At 40.0% G+C, this 21,207-nt stretch overlaps 1 protein-coding gene across 10 annotated transcripts in view; it reads left to right on the top strand.

Moving 5' to 3' along the window:
* The window catches only part of IPO11 (importin 11), a 317,498-nt gene that overhangs the window by 67,195 nt on the left and 229,096 nt on the right, over positions 1 to 21,207 (top strand). For all 10 annotated transcript variants that reach the window (XM_025204020.1, XM_025204018.1, XM_025204021.1 and 7 more), the window contains 6 exons: positions 2,781 to 2,984; positions 10,425 to 10,557; positions 11,369 to 11,427; positions 14,990 to 15,038; positions 17,239 to 17,309; positions 19,202 to 19,394. In XM_025204020.1, the coding sequence (XP_025059805.1) occupies positions 2,781 to 2,984; positions 10,425 to 10,557; positions 11,369 to 11,427; positions 14,990 to 15,038; positions 17,239 to 17,309; positions 19,202 to 19,394 (709 nt within the window). The remainder of the gene's footprint in view (positions 1 to 2,780; positions 2,985 to 10,424; positions 10,558 to 11,368; positions 11,428 to 14,989; positions 15,039 to 17,238; positions 17,310 to 19,201; positions 19,395 to 21,207) is intronic.

Raw genomic sequence — 21,207 nt, 5'->3', positions numbered from 1 at the left:
GACTGGTGCCTTTGCTGCCCCCCCGCTCCGAGTCCCAAGGGGCCCTTTGTTTCTTACCTTCTCGTTTCTTACCTGTGCTGTAGTGCTGGCCTCCCCATGGCTTTCAGGTTCCCAATGCTCTCCTTCTTCAGGCTGGGCTGTTCTTGTGGGTGCCACATGGTTTGGTGGTCCACAGCTTCCCCCGCCCTCATCTTCCCCTCCCCCCTTATCACAGAATTTAGGCTTTTTCATTTATTCACTGGTTCTAAAGATCAGTGAGCTATTGCAGAATTGTACTTGGTTCTGCAGAGTTACTGAACTTGTAAGAGGGTATCCCCCTTGTGTGTTTAAAATAGGTGGATTTAAGGACTCATTCCTGAAACTTTAAGTAGTTCAATACACACACTAGAGACTCAAAACCTACAAAAGCCAGGTTAATTGGTCTGTTTTTCACTACTACCTTATTCTTGCACAGCTGGGCAGCACTCTGGATAGAGCCTTTTGTATGTGATCAACACTACGCATGCAACATATGTTAAGTAATTATGCAAATTCTAAGTTTCAGATGTAGTATAGAATTGATATGTATGTTAGGGGATGATAAAAGGACTTATGAAGAGATCATGAAAATTAATACATGTTCAAGAAATCATGAGTGATCCTCCAGATACTTACAAACGCAACTTCTTACAGTTCAGTTAATGAAACTACATACATACACTACTGTATTTGGTAACAGAGCCTTGTAATGTAATGGCGGACTTAAAGGTTGTCTTCGTATCATGTACCTTGCAATAGTATCGATCTCCAATGTACGTTGTAGGAAGGTTATACCTTAAATGGTTAATTTGACCAACATATAACATGCCACTACACTTTATTTATTTATTTATTTATTTATTTATTTTTATTAACTACCAATTTTATATGCTTAAAGATGAAAATGACTTGTGGAATAGCATGCTCATGATGGAGCATTATGTAATTAAAAATATGCAATTCTAATGCAAATCTTAGCACTGTTAGATCTTATCTTTCTGCTATATCAAATTTAAAACTTTTAATGCAAGTGCATGAATGGGGTTTTTTTTCTCTTTAAAAATAGTACTTTGCAAGATACTGTACTTTTAAGGAGCTTTATCTCCCTGAGATTTAATCAAAATTGGTTTTGCTGCCTTTTGAGCTCTTTCCTGTCCTGTGACAAGGGAGAAAAAAGTCAATTTTTCCCTTTCCCAACTGATGGTATAAATTAAAAAAAAAAGGGAAAGAACATTGCAGAAAGAATGGGCCAGAAAAGAGCTTGGGTAAGTCAGTTTCAGAAGCTATAACCCACATTGCCTTGTGGGTACTCCTTGGTTGGAGAAAAGCTAAGGGACATCCCCATAACAGAAAGACAACCTCATTGGGGCATTAGGCAGTCAGCAGCGGTTCTTATCTGTTGCAGTCTGGCAGAAGTTGAAACCATTGAGACACTGAGGTCTGGGACACATTGCATAAACTGGTTTGAGACAAATCAGTTAAGTATGATCCTACATTCAGCGAGGTTTATCTCAAACTGGTTTCAGCTATTTTCAAACTGGTTTATATGTACTGAACTTCTGTTGTGTTACAGGTTTAAACCAGTTTCTGATCACTGAAACCAGTTAGTGTAATGTCTGTCCCTACACATTGAATGTCTGGATTCAGTTTGGCCTTTGGATTCTGTCTCAGTGGCCTAAAGTGGGGGTGATGCATCCTGGGCAGCCTCCATTCCTCCATACTCTTGCCTAGGCATGTGCGCTGAAGGACTTGATGGTGATGGTTGCAAGACTCCATATAAGTGGATTCATTGGGCACCTGACTAGACCTCTTAACCAAACACCATGATCCAGAGGATTGATGGTTGCTTACACAGAATAGACTGTTGGATTTTTCCCGTAGGCACTCCCTCTTCCTCCACAGCTTATTTAGCTTCTATTTGGTGGGGTCGGAATATGTTTTTTTGGCCTTGTCTTCCTGAGTAGTGTGAAAAGTGTTTGAATACATTTATTCCTTTTTCTGCTACAATCAGCCTTATGATATGAGCCAACAAAGCACTTACTAATGTAATGTATTTAATTTTTACTGTGGTAGTTCTGTTGATTTGCATTCGATCCTCTCTAATTTATGCTTGTCCAAAATGGATACTTCCAGAAAAGGTTGATCATGAACTTGGTGTATATGTATTTTTATATCTATATATCTATAGATATAAAAAAACCAAAACAAACTTTTGAAAGAGAGGAAATAAGGCAGTTATTACCACTTGGAGCACACTGACAGAGTAATCTCTTGATCCAGTAAAGTAAATCCTTCAGTATTTGGCTTGTGCTTAAATAGTGTGGTTGTTTTGAGACCTTAATTTGTGTCTAAAAGTATATGCTGTCTGTCCTTTGCTCATGATGATATAAATAAGGAAGAATGGCTATTCTTAGAGGCTGGAAATATAATGTTGATGAGGTCCATATATGTCCAGCTTTTCATTTGTGTATATAGAAGAAGGGGAAAAACCTAGAGGCAATTAAACAAGAAGAGAAGTTAGATTTAAAAACTAAATCACTAAAGAGGTTATATCTAGGTAAAAATATCTTCACTTTGTGGTTCCTAAAATAAATAAAGTGACTTGACAGTACAGTAATAAGGTGTCTTATGCTCAATAAAATGACTGGTTTAATATTAAATATTTAATATAAACATAAGGCATGTTTCCAATGCTTGAGTTAATACTTGCATAAATATGCATTTTGACCTGTCTGTCTTTCTCATAACTATTTTCTTTACAGATAGCTACTCAAATCTCTGTGCTGATTGCTAAAGTTGCGAGATTGGACTGTCCTAGGCAGTGGCCAGAACTTATTCCCACTCTTCTAGAATCTGTGAAAGTTCAAGATGATCTTCGGCAACACAGAGCATTATTGACCTTCTATCATGTTACTAAGACACTGGCATCCAAACGACTTGCTGCAGATAGGAAACTTTTTTATGATGTAAGCGGTGTTTTTAGTAATATATTAAGTTATATTTTGAAACCTCAGTAGAAAAACAGAAATACCATTTTCCATGCTTGCTTATTACAGTTTGTGAGTGTGAGTAAATGGGAAGTGCATTGATTTTAGTATTTTAGTGGTTTGGGGGGGGGGGGTTTGCAATCTTAATCCTCCTTTAACAGGTTTTTTGTGTGTAATATACTAAACTATCTAAAGTCAGTTTGTAGGGGAAGAGTCCTTGAAATTGTATTTGCTAACTGTGGTAACTTTAAATTGACAATTTTCAGCATCTGAGATTTAATCTCTATCTGATTAGGATTTGGGTGTCCTTGTGCTAGATAGACACTCTGTACAGACAATCTGTACATACCAGTTTTATTCAAATTGTTTAGCTCTATTATTGTTTCATACAATGGATCACATGATAAATATATTTGTATTATATAAATGTGGTCTTGATTCATATTTCTATATTGCTTTTTGTGAAGGCTCATTCTTATTTCTCTCATAATTCAATAATCATTATGCTTTGATTAGAATATCAGCTATACTCTTTTGAGCTATGTACCTTTATGTTAGCTGAAGATCTTGAAATTGGCGTCTCTTCTCTCTAAATTAAGTAGATAAATAAATAAGCCTATATTAAAATAACAGGTCTGAATAAAACTGACATCAGGCCTTAAGCAATTACCCTTTCTATTATAGTGCTGGAGTGATGTTGTAGCTATGATGGTCCAGGTAATCAGGTGGTGGTCAGGTTCACATGATCTGAAGGTTGTGAAGGTTACCTGAAGAAGAATGCACTGAATTTGAAAGCTTGTCTAAGTCTATTCCAGCTATGTGGTTGGACCAATAAAAGAGATCACCCACAAAAATCCTTCCCCCTCACAACTTTCCATTATAGAATTTTTTTTATAGACTATAGATTTATGCTGTTGGCTATAGACTAGTGCATCCTTACATATTTTAGACCGTAGGCTAGGGTGTAGTATGTTTTAAAAACACTTTCTGGCACAGTTAGGCTTAAGGATGTTATAACACCATCAAGAATGGTATTAAAGTTTCAAAATTCATAATAGATAATCCATTAATGTTTAGGTTCACGTAAAAGGAAAGATTGATTTAAGTTGTAGATTCTTTAAAATCATGCTTTAAATCTGAAGTTACTGATTTATAATATTTTACATGTGCAATTTTAAGATATGTTCTAAAAGAAAAGCTTATTTTTTGTTTTTGGTATAATTGGGTGCTATTATCTTTGCTAACATGGAGAATACATTATTCTCAACACATTTCTTTAAGCAATTATTGAGCTTTTATTGTATGGTTATTATACAGTTCTTTTCATTTGCAATTTTGTAATGTTAGGAAATGATTAATGGTACATTCCATTTATAATATATGAAGATTAATTTGGACTTCTATCAGTCTGTCTTTGGATGGAAATTGGAAATCAATTAATTCAGGGGTTTTCAACATTTTTGGATCAGTGTATCCCCAGTGGCTGGGTGTGGAGCAGGGGGCAGGTGACGGCGTGTGGCTGGACACATAGCAGGGGGTGGGGGGATGGCATGCGGCTGGATGTGGAACATCTGTATTAATTTTGAATTACTCGCTGATCATGAACTGTATGTTGTTTTCCATTCATGTAGCCACGAATATGTTTCTTCAAGTGGCTCCATTGTATCAATGGGATCATGTTGCCAGATATTAGGAAGTTGGTTGCAAGTGAAAACATACACATAATGAATATAATGTTCATTTCTTAACTTTCGTTCAGTGCAGTGGCTAGCTTCTTTGTGTATGCCTATCGTGTCCACTGGGCATGTGTAATCAGCTATCAAGTAACAGAGTGCAAGTGTGGAAATGTGTACTGTTATTGGGTTGGCTTCTTCCGTGTATTGTTACGGGCACTAACTTTATATTTTGTCATCTTCACTTGTACTCTGAAAGAAGGTGTGGGGTCCAGTGTCACTCCCAGGAGTCTGGATTCCAAGAGTGGGAGACAAGTTGTACCCTGTTCTAGGTTGTGTCAGGTTGTTCATTAGCTTTGTGATTGGGAGTTGAAAAAGACTAATTTGCATGTTGACTTGATTGTCACATGATTGCTTTTTATTTTAGTAATCTGAGAACCCAGAGAGCACTGATGCAGATATAATTTTTAGCTTTGACTTAGGTCAAGTCCTTGGGTTGTATGGTAATGCATCTACACCAAACATAAAACACTTAAGATGGCAACAAGTCATCTGCATAGATGGAAAGAGTCCGTCTTGTCCCAGGATGAATCAGTTAGTGATTCATGTAGTTATCAAATCGTATAGGCACAACTCTGCTGTTGGCCCTGCTTCTTGCATTATTATACATTGAATTGCTGGTTTAATAATAAAGATTATATCAGCCATGCTACATGATGATCTTTTGCCATGCTCTGTAATGGCAGAAAGCCTCCAGTGATGTGTAGTGTTGTATGCTGCTGACAGATTTGCACATAGAGTGCCTGTGACCATGCCCTTTCAAAGGCATCTTGTAGATGTTGAGTGATGTTCAGTATTTGGGCATGGTCATGGTTGACTTTCCTGGGTAAAATCTAGCTTGGTCTGAGAGAATGTGCTGTTTAACAAAAGGTGATAGCTAGACAAAATGAAGTTTTTAAGAATACGTTAGACAAAGGCTTGTCTAAGATGATTTAGATAGGGATAATCCTGTCTTGAGCAGGGGGTTGGACAAGATGGCCCTCTGAGGTCCCTTTCAGCACTATTTTTTTTTTCTGTGATTCTATATACTGAACAGTTAGAGAAGCCAGGCCTTGGTCATTAGTCAGAAGTGTTTTATGTTTGGTGTAGTTGTCTAGACCAGGGTGGGCAATTATTTGGGCTGCAGGCCACTTAAGGAGCTTTGGCAAGCTTTTGAAGGCCAGGGAGGGGGTGCTGACCAGACATTGGCCCCCCCATCACACTGCCTGTCAGGAGGGTGGTAGGGGTGCAGGGAGATGCCAACTGATCCTATCTGGCCCCAGGCCCATCTACCCTGCACCAGGCCCTAGGCCTGTCTGCCTTGAGCTGGGCCCCGGCCCTGCACTGTTACCACCCCATGATCCAACCCCAGCCCTGGCTTCGTCTACTTGTCCCACTGCCATATGCCACTCTCCATCCACCTGTGGCACCACCCTGTCTGCCTGGCCCAGCGTGCCCTGCCCACGGGGTCACAGGCTGGTCTCCATGGAGACGCTCCTTCTCTGTCCAGCCGTGGTTGTGGGGCAGGCAGGCCAGGGTGCTCAAGCAGCAGGGCTGGGGCTAACAGTGGTGATGAAGATGCTACCAACAGCAATCAGAAGTGTGAGGGCAGAGTGAGTCACTGCCGCAGGAGCTGTCGGGAAGCTGAGTCCAGCCACCATACTTCTCCCGCCTCATCACCATGTGGCCTGGCTTCACAGCCTGCAGCTTCCGGCTTTCCTGAGAGCCACGGCAAGGGACTGGGTGGACTGTGCTCTGCACCCACCTTGCTGGGGTCATCTGACCCCAGCAGTCTTTCCTGCCCAAGTGTAGAGGGGCTAGACCCAATAATCTGTAAGGTCTCTTCCAGCTCCTAACATCTATGAAACCAAGCGGCACTTCCACACACGGGGTGGTGAGACTGGCTGCATGTGCCATGGCCTGGGCTGCCCCCATAGTGACTGGGCTAGGCAGAGCTGAAGAACCCACCACAGGCCGAATCTTTCCTGCAGGCTATATTTGGCCAGCCCAGTCTAGACTGATGGGTTTACCATTCTTGAGAGTTTATTCCTAAAGTTAGTTTGGCCATTGTGTCCTGTGCCCCAAGCTGATTTATCTCCTAGTAGTCTTTTGCTGAATTTCATTTGGGTTACTTGTTTGATGCTCTACTGCTCTCCTGGGGTTGATGTGCCACCTGGTCTAGAGTGATACTGTAATGTCCTTCTGCCTTTCTTGAGTCACAGGTAAGCTTTTATATAGTTGTCCAAACTTTATTGCTGTTGTCGATTTATGTCTGTGCCCCTATGATGTTCTGCTATAACTTCGATATTTTTCAATCATTGAAGAGGCTAGTTCTTAACTAGGGTGGTTTTCTCAGCAATTAGTTAAGCTTCATACACCCATTTTTTGATTTTTGTGTACTGATAGAGTTCTTGGGTATTAGTTCTGAAATATTATATGTTTTGGTGCTTTCTTTATACTGCTTTGATGAATTATTTGTACTTTTCTTGAGCTGGTGCAGTCTTTCGTATTGCAGCATCAAGGCTTTTGGTAAAGCCTTCTCAGCTTGCTTTTATTTATTTATTTATTTTTAAATTAAAATGTCATTCAGAGGGTTTGATCTGTAGGATAGCTGGCCTATACTGTGAGTGTTGGATAGAATCCATAATAACTTTGCACATTTAAGCAATGTTGTTGCTGACAAACACTGGCTGAGGTTAGCAGCCTTGTTTTCATCAGCCTCATTAGGAGCTTTGAGTAGTGCATTGTGTTTTAACCCTAACTGCCGGTATGGCTATTGAAACCTGGAATAATAACCTGATTGACTTTGTACGAGTTTGTAAAATGTGTACCTTTTGTTTGATGGCTTGTATACAGACATGATGGGAATGATACTGACATCACTGAATTGAGCTTGTTGAATAAATTAAAATGAAGAAAATATTCTGTGCACCTGCCAAAGAGGCTGGTTGCCAAAATCTGGTTTGGTACTTCTGCAGATTGATCCTGGGTGGTTTGCTAATGACTGCCATTGTTGCAGAAGGCATACCACTGAAAACTTTGGTAGCAAACATGTACTACCTAAATATTATTTTTATCTAATGCTCATGTTTTGAATTAGGGGTGCACTGATATACCAGTTGGCTTTTGTATCAGCACTGATAAAAGGAGAAATGATGTTATCAGCTATCAGGTTTTTTCGGTTGTTGTAGCCGATAATTACAGCTGTGTGTCCAGAGCACCCTGGCAAGCATAGTCTGGTCACTGTGCCTTGCTGCTGGCCTGGGCCTGCAGCAGAATACAGGTCCTGCCAAGCAGCAGGAGGCGGATGCAGCACCGGGGAATAGTCACAGGGCACCGCGCTCAGCAACAGAGGAACCGTTACTGGCTCCTGGTGCTGCTGCTGTCCCAGCAATACTGCGCATGCAAAAGGGGCCTGAGCTCTGGGGCTGCCACAGAGATGTTGGGCTGTGTGTGGGTGGTGTAAGGCATTGCACGAGGGACATTCCAGTCCACCAGGCACCTTTGCAAAAGTGGCTTCTCCTTGGTGGCTTGGCTGCAGGAGCTTGGCCGCATGGGGCCTGCTGGCGCTGAGGCAGTGGTGTGCTTTGGGGCTCCAAATGTGCCCGAAGCCACTGTCCACATGAGGGTCTGCCCTGCCCACCTGGAATGGCAGCACAAGCTGTGGAGGGGATGGGGCTTATAGGTAGGAGCCGTGGGTGAGGTGGCAACTTGCGTGGGAATAAGGCGGTCAGTGCCTTTCTCATTGAGGGCCGGAGCAGGCAGGAGGGGTGTGTGCATGCGCGCATGTGTTAAATGCAAAACAAACAAAAACCCATTTATGTCAGTAGTTTAAAGTGCCTTGCACTATTACTAAATGTTGGTTATCAGATTGGCATTGGCTGACATGGTTGGTTAATCATTGGCTGTTGGTATCGGCCAAGAAAATCTTTATCAGTGTATCCCTAATTTGAATGGATATAGTATTTTTAATCCTTGCATTAAGGATGTGTCCAGCCAGCGTGCTGTGGGATGGAAAAGGTTGGGAAACGCTGCTCCGGAGCATACAGTGTTCAGAACTGATAGTACTGTTAGTACACGTGTGACAGGGCATGGCACTTGAGGTCATTTCCCTCAGTACGCCAAAGCTGGCACGGGCTCTGGTCAGCTGTTGTTGGCCACAGAGTTTGGGCTGCTCGCAGCAGGCAGCTAGGAGACTGCAAGCCCTGCTGCAAGTATCCTGGACTCCATGGCAGGCAGCAGCTACGCAGAGCCCGGGCCGGCTGCAGCTGGGAGCCTGCAAACAGCTAGGTCAGGCTCCACAGCCTGGCACAAATTCTGTGGCAGCGGCAACCGCATGCACGGCTGTGGGCGAATGGCCAGGAAGGGGCCAGGGCACCGCAACTCCTGCCCTTCCCTGCCATCTGCCTGGAGGTGCATGTGCAGCAACTTCCGCTGCAGAACCAGTGCTGGGCCACAGAGCCTTGTGCAGCTGTTTGCAGGCTCCTGGCTGCCGCAGCAGGTGGCAGGCAGGCTACAGACAGCTGTGCAGGGCTCCACAGCCCTGGCACTTACTAATTCATGACCATCTGTCTTGATTTCTCTATAATTTCTTATAATTTAAATAACTTGGGAAAGTATCCTTCATCAAGCATTTGCATAGAAATACAGTTTCATCATTCTGGAGTTCAGCATGCACACCATTCAGTACTATTTTTATTAGGCAACATAAATATGAATAGAATTGTATAGCCTACAGTGAAATAACCCAGAAATTCACCTCATTTTAATGCATATACTTTGAAACTTGTCTGAAATTTTGTTTTCTAGTAAGAAAAAAAATATTGTAACAAAACTTCTTCTGGCGATATGCATTATAATAGAACCAGTAACTGAAAGTTAGTCATACAAGCTTGAATTAGGAATAAGGCATGGATTACTAACAGTAAGGTTATCTGATTTCTGATGCGAACTCCCAAAGGAGGTAGGGGATTCTCTGTTTCTCAGTTTTTTCACATAAAGGCTTAATGGATGCATCTACATGAGGCGTTTACTGCAAAGCTGATTAGTTAGCTACACAGTAAAGTCACAGCGTCTACACGTGCAGCCCTATTAGACCGCAGTAAACTAATAAACGATGCCATAGGATAGTACTTGTAAATACAAGTACTATCCTTTGGCGGCATTATTTAGTGTGCCACAGCGCATGTGTAGAAGCTAACAGGGCTGGCTAGGGCACAAGGGTGCTTCAGTGCAGGGCTGCTTGCTGGTGAGCCTCGCACTGAAGCACTCTCATGTCCCAGCCTGCCCCTTTGCAGCACATTAAGCCAGGTTGGAGCAACCCTGGTCCTGGCAGGCTGACCCCCTGGGCTCTCTGCCAGCTGGGGCTACTCTGACCCTGATCAGTGTGCTGTGGTCCTGGGCACGCATGGAAATGTGATGTCCAGGACTAATAAACTCTGGTGTGAACTTCATGAGAGTTGATTCAGGCATGTTAATTTCACATGTAGATGCCCCTATTGTTTTCCCTGGAAAATGCTTTTGTCAGACACAAGATACCCCTCCATGCAGGGGTAGTTGGGTGTAATTTTATGGCCAGTGTTATAGAAAACATTAGGTTAGAAGATGCCAAGGTTCCTTTTTTTGACCTTAAAAATATATGAATGTTTTACACCATTGCTGGATGTTTGGATCATTTTTTTTTTTTTTTGTATTTTTTCCCTGATAGTTAGCATCTGGAATTTATAGCTTTGCATGTTCCCTGTGGAATCACCACACAGATACATTCCTACAACAGATCTGTACTGGAGATGAAACTGCAGCAACTAATTCATTAGAAAGAACTCTGCTGTCATTGAAAGGTAATAATTAAAATTAATGGTATTGCATATTTATGTTAATATAGTATAAAAGATTAAATATGTGTCGTAAGTGTGACATTTGTATATTCCTACTATTGTAATAAGACATCTCTGCCACCAAGAGCCTTAAAATCTTCCACCAGAACCATATAATTGGTACCTCAATGGTCCCATTTTCTTTCTACTTTCTTGATGTAACTGTGAGGTGGTCCACATAGGAAAATAAAACTTTGCTTTCTATATTTGTAGTCATTTTTTGGCCAAGCTTATTTGAAGTTGTTTAAATATTTTTAATAGCTTAATGTTGCTGCGTTATTTATTTTAGAGCTGAGCTCATTTCTGTTTGGTGCTGAAAGTGTGGTGACACTAGTCTTAATTTGTGTTTTGAAATATGAAATTTGTACCTATTTGAATTTCTTCATTACATGTAGTCTGAAACAGACTATTGAAAGAAAATCTTTCAATAGGATATAGTGTTCTGGAATTGCTGGTAATACCCTGGAGAACCATCCAGAAACATTTTTGTTTAAGATAAGGGTACTCTTGACATAGTGGGGGTCAGGGACTTTTGAAGTGAATTTTCTTTGTTTTTTATTTTTTTAAATAGCCCTTTGTGGTTTCTGGTGCAACTGGAACTTCTGTATAATTGTAGTGAAGTTTGAGTAATGGTAAATACAATTAATTCTATACTTGAAGAATTAGATGAATCTCTTGAATTGGTTATTGTAATTGTGTGTTTAATTATTTGATACATTTGTGGGTGGAGGATGAAAAATAGACTAAGCAAACGACATATTACTGTATTTTCCAGTTCTTCGGAAATTGACAGTTCATGGCTTTGTGGAACCTCATCGAAATGCGGAAGTGATGGTAAGCTATGAACATCTATTTTTTGTACACCAAAATTTTTTCCAACAGTAATTCTGGGCCTTTCTGGAATTCCACATGATTCAAGAGAGAGGTTAAACATGTAAGCTGGCATACATCATTATACTGTGAATAGAATAATTGAGACCTAACCCTGATGAATACCACCCAAAATGCATAATTGCGTCTAAAGAAATGCTGTAATGACTGAAGGGGATATAGTGGGAAAAATCTGGAAATATACAGAATGGATTAGGATGGTTGTTAAGAATTTTGTGTCAGGCTTACTCTGTGTAAGTAAGATATACAAGCATAACAAGATTTGTTTTGAGCCATCTTAGGATATAAAAAACCCATTCATTTTAGCTGCTTGAAAGGGGGGGGAGGGGAAGCTGCTACTTGGGGACATACAGGAGTTATTATTATCTAACTGGTAGGTCTGCCTGATTCTATAGCATTGCAAGTTAATTAAATCGCTCTAACCCTGCTTCCTTCAGGATCATAGTTGGAGTTGTAACAGTTTAATTACACTTGTATTGCTACAACAAAGATGTAGCAGCTGAATGGTAACATATCCTTGTATCTTGAGGAAAGGAAGGATGTAGAGCAGCAGAGTAAGGGCTCTGGACTTCAGAAAAGCAGACTTTGACTGTCTTAGGGAACTCATGGGCAGGATCACCTGGGAAGAAGAGTCCAAGAGAGCTGGCTGTACTTGAAAGAAGCCTTACTGAGAGTGCAGAAACAAACCATCCCAATGTGCAGGAAGACTAGCCAGTATGGCAGAAAACCTGTTTGGCTTAGCAGGGAGCTCTTCAATAACCTAGGTCACAAAAAGAAAGCTTATAGTAGGTGGAAACTTGGACAAATAACTAGGGGAGGAAAATAAGAACGTTGCTCAGGCATGCAGGGATGAAGTCAGGAAGGCCAAAACACAATTGGAGTTGCAGCTAGCAAGGGACATGGGGAGGGTTTCTGCAAGTATGTTGGTAGCAAGAGAAGAATCGAGGAAAGTGTGGTTCCTTTACTGAATGGGGGAGGCAATCTTGTGACAGAGGCTACAGAAAAGGCTGAAGTGCTCAATGCTTTCTTCACCCCGTCTTCACAAGTAAGGTCAGCTGCCAGACTACTGCACCAGACAGCATGCCTTGAGGAGGAGGTAAGCAGCCAACCGTGGTGAAAGAACAGGTTAGGGTCTATTTTAGAAAAGTTGGACATGCACAAGTCTATGGGGCCAAATGGGTGCTGAGGGAGTTGGCTGATGAGATTGCAGAACCACTGGCCATCACCTTTGAAAACTCATGGTGATCAGAAGAGGCCCTGTATGTTTGGAAAAGGGCAAACATGGTGCCATAATTAAGAAAGGGAAAAAGGTGGATCCAGGGGCCTACAAACCAGTCAGCCTCACCTCAGTCTCTGGAAAAATCATGGAACAGATTGTCAAAGAATTCATTTCTAAGCATTTGAAGGAGAAGAAGGCGATTAGGAACACTCATCAAGATTAAGGGCAAGCCATGTCTGACCAACCTGATTGTTTTTTATGATGAGGTGACTGGATCTGTGGCTGTGGGGAGACCAGGAAATGTGGCTGATCTTGATTTTAGCAAGGCTTTTGATATGGTCTCCAACATTCTTGCAGGCCAGCTAAGGAAGTATGGGCTGGATGAATATACTGTAAGCTGGATAGAAAATTGGCTGGAGCATCGGACTCGGAGAGTAGTAATCAATGGCTCAATGTCTGGTTGGCAGTTGGTATCAAGTGGAGTGCCTCAGGGATTGGTCCTGGGGCTGGTTTTGTTCAACATCTTCATCAACGACCTGGAAGATGGCATAATGTGCACCCTCAGCAAGTTTGCAAATGATGCCAAGCCGGGGAGAGTAGTAGATATGTTGGGGGGTAGGGCTAGGATTCAGAGTGACCTAGACAATTTGAAGGATTGGGCCAAGAGAAATCTCATGAGGTTCAACAAGGACAAGTGCAAAGTCCTGCACTTAGGACAGAACAATCCCATGCATCAGTCCAGGCTGGGGGCTGACTGGCTGGGCAGCAGCTGTGCAGAAAAGGACTGGGGGGTTACAGTGAACAGCAAGCTCAATATGAGCCAAAAGTGTGCTTTTGTTGCAAAGAAGGCTAAGAGCGTCCTAGGTTGCATCAGTAGGTGTGTTGCCACCAAGTCAAGGGAAGTGATCATTCCCTTCTATTCAGCACTGGTGAGGCCACATCTGGAGTACTGCATTCAGTTTTGGGCCCCCCAGTACAGAAAGGATGTGGAAAAATTGGAGAGAGTCCAGCAGAGGGCAACAAAAATGGTGAGGGGCTGGGGGACATGACTTATGAGGAAAGACTGAGGGAACTGGGCTTATTTAGTTTTAAAGAAGAGAAGACTGAGGAGGAATTTTAATAGCAGCCCTCAACTACTTAAAGGGGCGGGGTTCCAAAGAGGATGGAACTAGACTGTTTTCAGTGGTGGCAGATGACAGAACAAGGAACAACGGGCTCAAGTTTGTAGCTAGAGTAGAGGTTAGATATTATGAAGAATTTTCTCACTAGAAGTGTAGTAAAACCCTGGAACAGGTTACCCAGAGAGGTAGTGGAATCTCTATTGGAAGTTGGACTTCCAAGACAAAGCTTTGGCTGGGATGATCTAGTTGGGGATGGTCCTGTTTGAGCAGGTGGTTGGACTAGATGACCTCCTGAGGTCCCTTCCAACCCTAATTGTCTATGATTCTGTGTCCTGCAATTAGTGATACAGTCATGTCTGTCTATACCCACAGTTGTACTGGTGCAAACCCCTTGGTAGCCATTCTTGTTTTGATGTAAAATCAATTTAAGAGCCCGTAAAAGGGCTGTATTGTAGCTACTTTGGCCATGGCAGTAGCCATGGCCAGGCTGGAACACTAGCCTGCATCATAAGGAAGTGAGAATTCTCTTTTCATTGCATCTTAAAATCTAGTTTCAGAAATCAGTTTTAAGCGTAACAAGTGTTATACAAGTGCATGTTTGAGTTTGATTTACTATTGTCAGTTTTTTCACAAGTGATATATGGGAAAACAGTGATTTAAATCTTACCACATTTCAGGACAGTACTTCTAGCTCTGAGGCTGAGCTGCTAGAAGACAAAATCACATTCTTCTGCTTAGCTTCCTTTGAATTTATTCCAACATTGTTTTAATTTCTTTCATTCTGAAGTTTTACATGTCTTAGAAATCCAGGCATTTTCTACCACTCAAAAGTTTTTAGTGCATTAGCTTTCTGGATGAGGGTAAATACTATCAGTTTTTGTTAAAAAGCATTATATTTTTATTTGTTTAGAAAAAGTCAAATTGTGAATTAAAACAAAAATCAAAAGTAGTACTTAAAAATGAAGTCTAAATTTTTATTTTTAAATATACTTAATTTTTACTAATGGTCATTAAGTTAATATTAAATCAGGGAAAGCTTTTTACCAGTGCCTTTGAACAGACTCTGAGTTTGACAGATTTTTAATGAAACTATAGTTTTTTCCTCCCCTTATGTAGCTCAAAGTCAACTTCACTTAAAAATAAATGTACCCTTAATATTTTTCAGGGATTTCTGCTTGGTGTATTTGAACGACTAAGACAATTTCTGGAGTGTAGTAAGTAACTGTAGTGCACTGTCCTCTTTTTATGTTGTGTATTAAAGATTGGGTGGAATCTTTCAATATAACTAAACAGATATATGGTGCATAAATCATTTTGACATTTTTTCATGTATATAATATTATCCAAAAAAGCTGTACAGAACAGACTTTCTAAAATATTTCATGCTTTAGATTTTGATGCTCAAATAACTAAAATTTATCTTTAAAAAAACAGCAGATTTCAGAGTCAAATCCAGATTGGTAAACAAAGTACCTAAATGGAACTTGGGTACAATTTATTTGTAAAAAAGAAACGTCTCACATAAGCCATAGAATAAAAAGGCACAGACAGATGTTTCTTTTCACATTGATAAAAGACTTGTAGAGGATGAATTTTGGCAAATGTAAAAGGGAAGAGACTTATGTATGCTGCTTTTGACTCTATCGTGAAACAGTTTTAAGCTTTAAAATATCACCTATTATGACAGAAGAAAGTTTTATTGTATCAGTGGTACCTCTAGTTCAATATCTCTTTTCTCAGAATATATGATCCCAGATACTCTAGTGTAGAGCAGGGGTCAGTGACATAAGACCTGTAGACTGGATCTGGCCTGTAGAGCCAGGTGTCTTTGGTAGAATGCTGAAGCTGGAGTCCTGTGCCCATGCTGCAGAGGAGATTGGGGAGAAGCCATGGTAGGGAAAAGCTGTTGCTGCCATGGCAGTGGTTAAGCATAGGTTAGTGCATCCCAGCTGAGTAAGATATATGCTAGTGCCCATTGAATACAGTCCCTCTCAGCACTGACTCTTGAAGTCATGGTGAGTCACTATATTGAATACATTTGGGCTTCCTCTTCACTCCCACAGTTGCTCTGTACCTGTCTTTCTCACTTCCAATGAGTCTCATTTCTTTGCTAACCTTAAATGTCTGTCAGACGCCATAAAACATCCATGTAGGTGAGCAGCTCTGTCTCCCCCTCTCTTTGCCTGTCTTATATGATTAGTTTTGCCCCACTCTGAGAGAGAGCTGAATCAGGTAGCCCTGTGCCTCATCTGCATATAAATTTTTGGAGGATCCCAGGACTTGTGATAAAAACACCTGTTTCCAGTCATTAGTGGGTTGGGCTAATTAGCACATGGATTCTTTGTGGTGGGTATCTGGAATACACACATATAATAAGCAGTGCTGAGCTATGGGATCACCATGGTTTGAAATGCTGTTGACTCTGGTGGGGGCCCAGCCAGATGAACTATATGGAAACTCATGAGCTTTTTTGCTTTGGACTAATATGCATAATTTGTGCTATATATAAGTAGAAACAAATGTGCTGCTTAAAAGTGTGTTTATGGATTACCTGTATTAAAACTTGATGCTTTTTTGAAACAGCTGCAGTGTATCAATTCTGGATGAACTAAGTCTATGGGTACCTGTAATATTTTGCCTGTATGCAAATTACTACAGGTATTTTTATTTCAAGATCTCTGTTTTCAAATTTGCCTCTTGCTTCCATGCAGTCAGGGAGAGCAGGGTCTGACAGTAAGGAGTGGGGAAGGGTTTGCAGGGGGCAGTTGGAGGGGGCAAAGGCCAAGGTGGGTCTTTGCCCAGATGTATTTTCCTTGCTGTAGCAGTGGGAGGGGGGCAAATTCAAGGCAAACATGCAATAAGATTCTATACCTGGAAAATTAGAACTAATGTATACATTTTCCATATATAGAATATAATTATTGAGAGGGGTTATCTTATATTCAGGATCATCTTATATATGAGTAAATACGGTATATCCTCTTTAGTGTTTGAAATCAATAATAGCTTGCAGCAGTGAGTTTCATAGATTAATTATGGATGGTAGACATTTTTAATATAAAAACTTTGTTACTCATTTTATGTTTTTGTTGTCTTTGATTTCACTTACTGATCTCATTCTTACATTAGTACAAGAAGGTAAATAAGTAGAATTTATTTTCTGTTTGCCAAAGATACTGCTTGCAGTGTTTTAGCATATATTTCCATTTTGAGGGCTTTTTCACTGGGTTGCCCATAGTGATGACCAAAGTTTTCCATATTAATTTAGAAGCAGTTGTGTCTATGGGAAATTTAAATGATCTATTTCAGTATTTATAACTAATTACCCTACGTTAGTTTTTTTCAAATGCAGTAGTCTTGAAAGAAAGCAAAGATCAAAACTTTGTTTGTCATTGATTTTCTGTGTTTTACCAGGCAGACGTATAGGAACAGAAAAGCTATGCAGAGATCGTCTAGAAAAGACTATTATTCTGTTCACTAAAGTGGTAGGTATCAAGTTTGCAGTTAGCTACTAGAATAATTTAATCCATGGTAAATTCATATATTTTATATATTCTAAAGGTGCAGCAACTGTAGTTAATAGCTTCACTGTTGCAAAATACATTTTTTAAAACTTTCATTCTGAAAAAGTGTTTGTTGATTTTGTTCATGTTGACAGTAAGGATTGTCGTTTAACGTAAGGTATTCTTCTTCCTCTCAAGTAAAATTAAGTGCACTTGAGAAGTAAAACTGTGCCTGGTGTTTTGAAATCTGTTATTGGCAGGTACCTGTCTTCAAAATGAATTGCAATTTTGGGACTAATGATGAAGGCTAGTGTGAAACAAACCCCCCACCACTACGCTGCTTTCTCAGGCATTTTGACTCACTTTGGGGGGTATGGTGACTGTATTGAACAAATGATTACTTGTGATTAGTTTATTTAAAAATAAAAACACTAGAATTTTTAATTGCTATTTTTTTAAGCAGTCAACAAATTCTGCCCAAGAGTTGCATATTTATACCAAAGGAGATATTTACATACCATTCTACTTTTTCATTTGAACCAACAATTGGAAAGCTTAGCGAGTATTCTCAAGAACATTCTTCTTTGCTTCTTAATGAGTATCACAAAAATAAATGCATTCTTTTCACATGCTTGCTATTCATGACAGTTTATATAGATGCAAGCTTCTTGTCTCTCAGTGTCCATATGTGACTTAGCTATTTCACTAAATTTTGAAGGAGCAAAAGAATTCTAGGGTAATGGTCAGAAAGCTATGTTTTGTAGAAACTATAGAACCCAAAGCTTCAAGGAAAAAAACATCATCTAACAGTGATATAGGCAAGTGGAGAATGTGTGACAATATACCACGACCCTAGAAAATTAGCATCTCCTCTCTTTCTTTTGCTCTCCTGTGATATTTAGCTCTGAACAAGCTTATTAAGAGACACTGAGTGGAAGTCTAATTTTGTGCTAAGATTGAGTTTTTTAAGGGCATTTAGATTGTAGCAATATAGATGAGGCAAGACTTGGGGGAAGGTTCTTAACTTTCACTACTCAAGCAAACAGTGTAGCTTCTGTTGTGTTATAAACCATTTCAGAGCAGAGAGAAATTACAGTCATGGGCTTCTGTCACCCTTTTATTAATAGATTCAGCTTTTGGGCCATGCCAAAGAGAAACAAAACTAATTTAAAAAAGTTTTTAGCTTGGTGAAGATATTTTTAAATATATATAGTTCAAAATAATTCTATAGCTGATCACTAAAATTTAAAGGATCAAAAACTTGGGCTGGAGTGGGAGAAAGTAATAAGACTTTCCAAAACATTATTTTTTACTGAAAATAATTAACTTATAATAGAGATGTATATCAGAGGATCAGCTCTAATCCTTTCCAAACTCTTGCACATAATGGGCACGTCCAGACAAGTGTGCGTGTGCCTCTTGCAACATCCCAAACCAGTTTGAGACACTCCAAGAGGCACGCTAGGAACAAAAAAAATGTTCCCCGCTCTGCATATTTGCTGCATATTTGCAGCGCGGGGTCAAAATTTGATACCTGACAATCCAGGTATCAAAAAATACCCTGGGGGGGGAGAAAAGCGGGGCAACTGCCCTGAGGCCCTGAGCAGCCCTGACAGCCACTACTGGTGCCAGTGAGTACGAGGGGTAGGGACTGGGGCTGAGCGGTAGAGGCGGGTGGGGCTGGTGCGGGGCAGGGAGCATGTGGGTCCTGCAAGGGGGGCAGTAGCACCCCTGTTGTTGGGCTGTGGGCTCCTGTTGGGGAATTTTGGCCCCTGTGGGGGTGGGGCTGTGGCCACTGTGGGGGGCAGTCTGTGAGCTGTGTGGGAGCGGGGCTGTGAGTTAAGTAACTTTTTTGCTTTGATTTTTTTTAACAGCTTTTGGACTTCTTGGACCAACATCCTTTTTCATTCACCCCTCTGATTCAGAGATCATTGGAGTTTGCTGTAAGCTATGTTTTCACAGAGGCTGGTGAAGGAGTTGTATTTGAGCGTTTCATTGTCCAGTGTATGAATCTCATTAAGATGATTGTAAAAAACTATGCGTACAAGCCATCAAAAAATTTTGAAGGTACTACTGCTTTTTACTCAGCAAACTTTCTAATCCTTAAGACTTGCTAGCTGTGACCCAACACTAAACCCAGACATTTTAAAAAAGTTTCAAATCCTTAATACCACAATAGCTAACATTATTATATGTTATTTTGCCTGTGGAAATGATACTGTTTTGGGACAGGTTCCCCCAAGTGCTACATAAATAGCATTTTGTAGTTGTAGGCAAGCATTGATCCTTTGGATCATGGTATAAACGTAAGAGTTCTGGTTAGATGCCTGATGAATCCGTTTGTGGCTGATAAGCCCAATTGGAGAGCAACACAGATTGTTTTAAGTTTCACAGATCCATGTGTTTTCTGAGTTGGAGTCCAAGTTTACATCATGTTGCTTTCTTTCCTTCTGTGCTTCCATCCTCTGGATGATTTAAACATATAAGAAATAAGCAACAAAATATTTTCCCATATAGAAATACAGTGAAAATTAATGCTTTGGCTTTTTGTAAACCTCATAGGATAAGGAATCCTCATTCAGGTCCAGAGCCTGGTTAATTTTAAAATTATCAAGTAGGAGGTGCTTGTTGCATTTTCTGGGAAGATGTATGATAAAAGAGCTTTCACTGTATGCTATAATTGACAGCAGATCTGATTGAGAGAAAGACAAAGTAAAAGTTTTGGGAAATCTCTTGAGTTCATTAAAGTTTCTCAGTTTTAGCACTGCATGACCGTTTCACAACATGCTGGCTCTAGGTAAAAATCGTTTATTCCAATAGGTAGGTAATTAACATGTGTTTCACACTAGGGAATACAATCTTTGAATAGTACTTACTACACTTCAGTTTTAACTTTAGTATTGCAACTGAATAGTTACTAGAATTAGCTGAGTCCTGGAACTTAGCATTTCATTTTCTTTTCCAATTTAAAATAATTTTAAGAGGTTCAAAGATTTGTTTTAACATCCAATGATGATTTAATTAAATTACACAAATCCAATATTTAATGCTTAGAAGGATGGTCTGTAGATTTTCAGTAGTCACTGAGTAATTTTTTGGGTATTGTAGTATTGGTAAAATCATCTGCATAGACTATTTACAGAATTATCTGTTATGGCAATGCAGCTTGCAGTTTCAAAATTATGTTTAAATTGAACTTTTGGACTTAAATCTGAAATGTAAACACATGTATGAAGAATACAATGTATCGTACTATAATTTGCAATACTCTTTGGGGGACAGAGTGAATTTTGTGAGAATGTACAAGTCTATTAATTATTTTGAGTTAAAATTAATTATAAATGGAGCCTTGGAGACATTTAAAACTTTGTCTCAAACCTTTTTATGTCATGAACAACCTTAATAATGAAGGAACATCTAACTTCTCTTGTAATTAATACTCACTGAAATCTTCAGTGTTAATATAGTTCAGGACTTTTTTAGGCTTTGTTCTTCTTTTCGGTTTTGTTCTTTATACCTGCAAATTTCATTTTCAGTCTTTCTCAATATTGAATTCTCAATTTTTAGAGAATTCCCCAAAGAAAATGTCCAAAATAGCTTCCCTTATTGCTCTCACAAATGATGAAGCTACAAGTATTAAGTAAAAATCTATATAGAATATTACATATTACTGCTAGCAGAAATGACATGTTTTAATATGGCTACCTTTTTATATTTTGTGTTAAGCAAGCCAGGTTGGTTCAGGAAATAATTTAGCTCCTAACAAGAAAGAAAGCCACCATGTTTTCTTGAGGACAGATACTTTCATAGATACATAGATGCTAGGGTCGGAAGGGACCTCAATAGATCATTGAGTCTGACCCCCTGCCTAGGCAGGAAA

Source organism: Alligator sinensis, unplaced genomic scaffold, assembly GCF_000455745.1.
Source record: "Alligator sinensis unplaced genomic scaffold, ASM45574v1 scaffold862_1, whole genome shotgun sequence".
Taxonomy (NCBI): Eukaryota; Metazoa; Chordata; order Crocodylia; family Alligatoridae; genus Alligator; species Alligator sinensis.
Note: the sequence above shows the minus strand (reverse complement) of the source record. Positions and strands in the feature narration are given on the sequence as shown.